General features: G+C 36.4%; 1 protein-coding gene across 1 annotated transcript; it reads right to left on the bottom strand.

Moving 5' to 3' along the window:
• Window positions 1–226: 226 nt before the first annotated feature.
• Window positions 227–6,260, bottom strand: LOC147565512 (delta-1-pyrroline-5-carboxylate synthase-like). Its single transcript, XM_086651993.1, has 20 exons — window positions 6,012–6,260; window positions 5,479–5,550; window positions 5,273–5,376; window positions 4,626–4,728; window positions 4,337–4,498; window positions 3,971–4,242; window positions 3,723–3,873; window positions 3,440–3,604; window positions 3,218–3,295; window positions 3,047–3,136; window positions 2,828–2,914; window positions 2,648–2,734; window positions 2,464–2,560; window positions 2,235–2,338; window positions 2,046–2,121; window positions 1,455–1,605; window positions 1,305–1,373; window positions 1,148–1,214; window positions 618–688; window positions 227–520 (listed from the first exon to the last, which is right to left on the bottom strand). Exons 1-20 carry the CDS (start codon window positions 6,069–6,071, stop codon window positions 439–441), a joined length of 2,148 nt encoding a protein of 715 aa, XP_086508119.1. The 5' UTR covers window positions 6,072–6,260; the 3' UTR covers window positions 227–438.
• Between the last annotated feature and the right edge of the window lie 709 nt (window positions 6,261–6,969).

Here is a 6,969-nt window from a genome sequence, read left to right as displayed (position 1 = left end):
GTACTTGATCATTTAACTTTTTAGTCAAATCTCACTTAGAGCATTGATAGTGGAAGAAAAATATGAAGTACTTGATCACTTAACTTTTAACTCAAACCCCACCTAGAGTTAAAAGATTTGCTAACAAATAACTTCTACATTCCTAATCAAAACTAACAATACAACATGGTCCAAGGGCAAGGCTTTTCCCATTAAAACTAAGGTGAAGAGTGAGATTAAGATGCAATTGAGGGAGTTTCATGAAATTTTGACACAATAACAATAATTATACTTCCCCATAACAAGCTCTAAACTGAGTAAACCTATGTAAAAACATAAAAGATTACACTACCAATAATATAACATGTAACAATCCAAGAAGACAAACAAAATTAGGTTCGTAAGAATAATCGTAGGCTGCTTTATTATTACTAAGTGGATTTATGATACTAAGACATACTAAGCCTTCAAAGGGATATTCTTATGGGTGTAAACTACACCTTTATCGCCATCCACTACTTGCCCGCTCCCTCGAAGAATCCTGCATTTTGTTTAAAATAAAAAAGAGATTAAGGTCAGAAATCCAAATTTTGGTGAAACTGTATAAAAAGTGATACTTCAGTATAAATAGTACATACCATCTGGTTGTTAACAGTCCTTGAACTCCAACTGGACCTCGAGCATGAATCCTGCTCGTACTTATCCCAACCTGTCGGAAAATTATAACCTCAACCATGTTTTAAAATACCTTTTTTATGCCTCAAGACGATTTACTCTCACAAAGCGCACGCCTTGATGGAAAAACACATAACCTTTTCTGTATGTGCGCCTCGAAAGGTTTTTAAAGCATTGACCTTAACCAGCAACCTCACGAGTGCGTGGGTGTATCGTGTATGTGTGTGTGAGGAACGAAGAGAAAATGATGCTCAAAAGTAAGGTACTGTTAGTCTTTCCAAGTCAGATCTGAAATCTGACTCCAGTCAAACAGTTTGTTTTCTATTTCAGATTTGATATCTGACTCGAGTCAGATTTCAGTGTGTTTTTTTTCGTCTGATGGCTGCTGATATGGGCTGAGTTTGGGTCCATGTGAATCAAGAATATTTAGACGAGCTAGATTCAAATAATGAGGAAATAAACAAGCACTAGTAAATCTGCCAATACAGCATACCTCTGCTCCAAGTCCAAAACGAGCTCCATCACAAAACCTTGTACTTGCATTGTGAAGAACCGCGGCACTGCCAACACAGTAGGCATATTTACTCATTATTTTTCAGATTTGGCAATAATCTAACAAAAGAAGCAAGATTCTTGTTTATAATCCATACCTGTCAACAACCTGCAAGAACAAATCTGCAACTTCATGGTCTTCGGCGACGATGCAATCGGTGTGTCCACTGTAAACACCAAAGAGATCATTAGTTTCACACTTTTTCATTGATATCGTATTAATAAAGTAAGATGAGAATGATACATGCCTTCCATGTTGATGTATATGGTCGATAGCTGCATGAACATCATCCACGATCTCGACTGTGCAAGCCATTGAATTGTACTCATGATGAAACGATCGTGTCTCGGTAATGTTCAATAAGCTACTAACTCTTGGGCCACCATATAAAGTAACACCTACAATGGGTAAACGGATATTAGATTATATGGTTAAATAAAAGAATCTCTTCGCTAGTGATGGTTGAGGTCAAATATTTTGCCATAGTTCCGAACTCAAGGGGCCTCTAGCCAACGTCCTTTCCTCACTAAAAATTGAGAAGATAGCTTAAAAAAAGAAAACCATGTATTTTGTGAGAATAGTCTCACATGGACAAATGGATGTCTCAAGTAATATTTGGGGATATAAAGAGTTGATGATGATTCGAAAACTTCGTAGTTATTGGGTTTACGGGGCTTCGTCAACAATATAAGTCATTGCACTTGGGCCATTACCCTTTCTTGAGAAAACTTTCGAATAACATTAAAGAAGGAAGAAAATCTCTTACGTGGATCAATACCCATATCTGTTATTTCCGCAAATGCATAAAAGTGATCTTTTATATGTAAAGTTATCATACCTTCATTCTGAAGCTCGACAATGAGCTCAGTAAGACCGTCAGTGTTCAGCAAATCTTTGTGCACAAGAAGTGTTTCCTGGGAAAATGATCGAAAACAGTACTTGAGCGGTCATCACTTAGCAGCGGCTTATCTTGATTCCAAATAAAATCGAGATATTTAATACGCTGAAGATCAGAATTACTAATTACCATTGCATTGCAAGCTGCTGGATAATCTGTCTTTGCATCCAGAACAATTTGTTTTGCCATATCCAAATTCGCCGATTTATCAACATAAACATGGCAAATTCCATCTGGAGAGCAGAAACTTCAAGATTAACTACTGTCTGATAATAAGATCCAGTATTACGGAAAATTTATCATCTTAAAAGGTCAAGCTTGTCAATAAGCATATTGGAGAACCGTATAACTTACGTACCGGAATGACCAAGAACGGGAATTTTCGTTAACTCCTTAATTTGAGCAACAAGTTTATTGCTACCTCTTGGGATTACAAGATCTATGACATCGTCAAGCTGAAAACCAGAAAACCTTACTGCATTAAGGACAAGCATGTAAACATGAAAACCATATTTTTATAGGTTATTTTGTTTTGTACGAACCTGAAGAAGATCAGGAATCTCCTCTCTTGAAGTAACAAGCCCAATAAGCTTTTCACCAACAGTATCTGGGATAGCTCCAGTTATAATCTAGAGAATACATGACAAATTGAAATGATAAGGATAAATTTGATGCTACATCTTATTTCACAAAATTATTTCCGTGATATAAAGTAAGTAAACCTTATGCAGAATAGCATTGGATCGTCTTGCTTCTTTTCCTCCTTTGAGAAGAAGTCCATTCCCACTCCGTATTGCTAATGAAGCAATCTGATGAGTCAAAAATAATTTCAAAACTGAAAAAGGAAATAACATAGAATAATAGGAAAATTGGGTACTATCCTCTGGTGATTTGGTTCCTTGATTTGAACATAATCTTGAAAGTGATATGTTGTTTTTTACCTGAACCAATGCATCAGGTCGGGACTCAAAAACAATAAGGAGAACACCCAAAGGAGATGATGTCTTTTCTAAAATAAGTCCGTCAGCAAGCTGTATCACACGCTATTCATCAGTATATTCGTGCGAGATTATACCATAATGAGAATATCTGCAACTATCCTACCCCCTCACCTCTGTTTTCCTTAAAACCTGCCCGATTGGTTCGTCCATGTCTGCAAGTACACGAATAGATTTTGCCAGACTAGAGATCTGTGGAGTAGAAAAGGAAGAAAAAGAATGAACATATGAACCTGATTCAAGAACAGAATGATTGAGCATAGAAAAGACATAATGACTTAATAGAATGATTAATCTTGTGCAACACGAGAACATCATAGTTCAAGAATTTCTTGCCTTCCCGGGCTTCATAGTCAACCGAGATATCAATGCCTTCTCATAACCACCCTGCTGTGCTTCAGCGACATCAGCTTCATTCTCAACTCTGATCAACTTCTCGTTTGCCTCCAAAGCATCAGCTATGTCCATCAAAATTTTCTTTCTATTTTGCGATGATAACCCCTGAATAGAGAATTTATTCAGCAAAAAAAAAATCCAGTTCACATAGAACAAATAATGAAAAATATTGTTGTAGTACAAGTAAATGAAAGTCCAAAGTTGTAAAGCCCGACAATGTTACCTGAAGACGTCTGGAGCAATCTCTTGCTGCAACTGCCATCTCACGGGCTCCAACATCTGTGGAGGGTATCCATAAATGTGCATCTTCATGAAAGAGAGTACCAATACGTTCCCCTTCAAGTACTCTTACGATATTATCAGTAGCAAAGCCACTTCCAAAGTTACAAAAGGAAAAAAAACATTAGAGCCCAATCCGGCAAATAATAAGTGCTTGATAAGATGTCGAAAGCCGATATATGAAAGATGTACCTGGTAATTACAACGGGAACCCCAGAATAAGCTGCATAGGCGGCTGCTTTAACCTTTGCAGTCATACCCCCTCGTCCCACTCTAGATTTATCACCAAATGTTATTTCTGTTTGATGCTTTGCGTAAGTATGGATTAGCTTTGACTGTGGTTCACTTGGAGGGCCACTGTACAGACCATCAACATCGCTCAACAAAATAAGAAGGTCGACCTTTAGCTCTAAAGCCAATAGAGCTGCCAAACTATCGTTGTCCCAAAATATACCAGAGGAATCCTGCAAATTAGCACTCAGAATTATATATCCGTCGATAAAGAGTCAATGAGATGTAGAGCAAATTAATAGTAGATGGGCACAGGAGTATGTATACCTCATAAGGAGCTTTTCTTGTACTGATTGCATCGTTTTCGTTAAAAATAGGAATGACCTTCAATGATAATAACGATTGAACTGTGTCGCTAATTTGAGTTCTGAAATCTGGATCTCTGAAGTCATGGTCAGTGACAAGAAGCTGGGACGAAGTCACATCCAACTGCATTACATAAAGTAGAATTTCGTAAAATTTGGTAAGCAATAAAGTGAACTACGTAAAGAAATATGCAACAGGCTTGAACAAATGAATGCGCCAAGCTAAAAGGAACAGTTGATGATATTTTCACCTGACTGAACAAAGCATCATATAGGGCCATGAGTCCTGTTTGTCCAACAGCTGCACAAGCTTTTCCATCTAGCTCAACTTGTGGCTTTTGCAGATCGGCGAAGCTGAAAACATAAAGATAGAAGGATATCTATTCAGAAAGCACCCTCAGTTGCTCACATTCTCTCGACGAAATCCTCGAAGTGACGAATTTGAGTTCATTTTCAAGAAAACTCGGATCTTCGCATATTATTCTTGTCAAAATGGTGAACCCGGATTCTTTCCTTTTCTTTACAATATTTGTCACATAATTCCCTTTATTGTAACTCGAGAAAAGAAACCCAAGACCTATTTGAGATAGAAAAATCTAAGATCGAAAGAAAAACACATAATCCAATATGAGTAAGTTTTTTTAGAAGTTAAAAAGACAAGTTATATTTTGTTTGGTAAAAACCCAACAATTGTATTTTGTTTGGTCAAAAAATTCAATATTTTTTAAAATCCTTTTGCAACCATTTACAAATCTGCTAAAATCAATTGCAAATAACAAAAAATAGCTAGGGAGCTAAAGGATTGAAAAAATCGTGTCATCCTTATTCACCCATATAAAAAAAATTTAGGAAGTTTTGACTAAATTTCCCTATGAGTAAGGAATCAAGGAAATATGACCTGCTGTTGACCAATTTCCTGTATCGAAGCCTTTGACGGCCAACACAACAAGCACCTGAAGTCACCAAAATCACCTCAAAACCCCTACTGTTCATTTCTTTAATCTACATATATTAACCATAGCATCATCAAAAGCTGTAAGATAAATCAAATTTGGATTAATAATAGAGAATAACAGAAGAACTAAAACCCTAAATCTTGATTACCTGCTCACATAGCGCTCCGATTCTTCCCAGTGCTAATCTTCCATCAGCACGAGAAACAACAGCAGTCCCAACCTTTAAAATCAAGTACTAATAAAATCAGGCACCACATCGACAGAGAGAGATTGTAGTTCCATGAGGAAATACAAGAACCATTTCTTGAAAACTTGTTGTTAATCAACTAGTAAACTACACTAAACAAGAAAGATAACAAAACAGAGTACAAAGCAAAAAATCCAACTTAATTTAGGGTTTATCTAAAGAAAATGTACTTGATCAAGAAAATCTGGTTGAAATCAAGAATCATTTCTTTTCTTGATCATACAAAATTTGCTTAAGGAACGTAATATTTTCTTATCTATCAATTAATCAAACAACTGTGAAAGAAACTCTAAACAAAAAAAAAAACAGAGTACATCACTAAAATCTTCAACATTCAAAATCAAGAGAGCAGAAAAACAATCTCTTCATATTCTACTGAGGAATCTAAAATCAGAGAATAAATAAGGTAGAGAGAGAGTTTTAGAGAGAGAGACCTTGACAACAACACGTTTAACGTCCTTAATGAAAGCACGAGTAGGATCCATGGCGTCCATTCTCGATCGAACAGAGTTCTTTTTTTTTTTCGTTCAATTCAGAAAATGAGAAAACGAGGAAACTCGGCGAAGAAGAAGACGCGAAAACCCGGCTAAATATTTAGGTATGGGGATAGTGAAGTATGAAGGGAGAGGTTTAAGAGAAGACAAGTGGTGGTGGTGGTAGACGTTTCTCCTCCCTCCTATCTCTCTCTCTCTCTCTCTAGTCTCTATATGGAGTATAATATATTGAGAGAATCAAGACCCATTCGTTCCTTGAACCAATGATTCGCCAACATCTAAACGTTAAGAGAAGGTAAATAGTAAATTTAGTGGGACCTGAGATTAATCCCTGGTAAAACTCAGGTGTTTGGTAGAGCACTTCCCTTTGTGTATTCAAAATAGATGTCTATACCATGTCCACATAATTTCGGTCAAGGTAGCCGGTCGGACATATTTTAGAGAGATAGTCACCAATAGAGTGGTCAGACACAAAGTCATTTTTCATTTCTATATTTTGTTGGGAGAATGTCATTATGAATTCATATATATTTGTTACAGTCGAACACTTTGTATTAAATACTTACACGAGGTAATATTGTAGATCTAGTTTACTGTGAGAGGGATTCTAGACCGTTTGGTTTAATTATTACTTTTAGCTTGCTAAATTTTATTCAATAAAGACGTCTTATTTAGAACTATGACAGATTTGGTTATTAAGTTATACTTTGACGAGAGATCTGTTTTTAAATCTGATGATGGTTAGTATTTTAGACATCGATATCTCACTTGGTTGAACGTCTTTCACAAACAATCAAGGGGTCGTGTGTTCCAGTTTTGGAGCCACAATTTACCCTCTTAAATTATCTATTGTATCATGTATGGTGTAAGTAGGTAGGGTAAAGGTTAGCCTTAGAGT

Source organism: Eschscholzia californica, unplaced genomic scaffold (genome assembly GCF_041429995.1).
Source record: "Eschscholzia californica isolate CP2 unplaced genomic scaffold, dmEscCali1.0.p SCAF_1, whole genome shotgun sequence".
In the NCBI taxonomy this organism is placed as follows: Eukaryota; Viridiplantae; Streptophyta; class Magnoliopsida; order Ranunculales; family Papaveraceae; genus Eschscholzia; species Eschscholzia californica.
This window is presented reverse-complemented; position numbering and strand designations above follow the sequence as displayed.

Bases quoted from the DNA above. Each gene is read 5' to 3' on its own strand.
- LOC147565512 (XM_086651993.1), bottom strand. From the start codon at position 6,071: ATGGACGCCATGGATCCTACTCGTGCTTTCATTAAGGACGTTAAACGT. The intron at 4,729-5,272 runs GTCATATTTCCT...TTATGTTTTCAG, and splicing joins AGGAAATTGGTCAACAGCAG to CTTCGCCGATCTGCAAAAGC. The intron at 2,122-2,234 runs GTAATTAGTAAT...TCATTTTCCCAG, and splicing joins CAGCAGCTTGCAATGCAATG to GAAACACTTCTTGTGCACAA.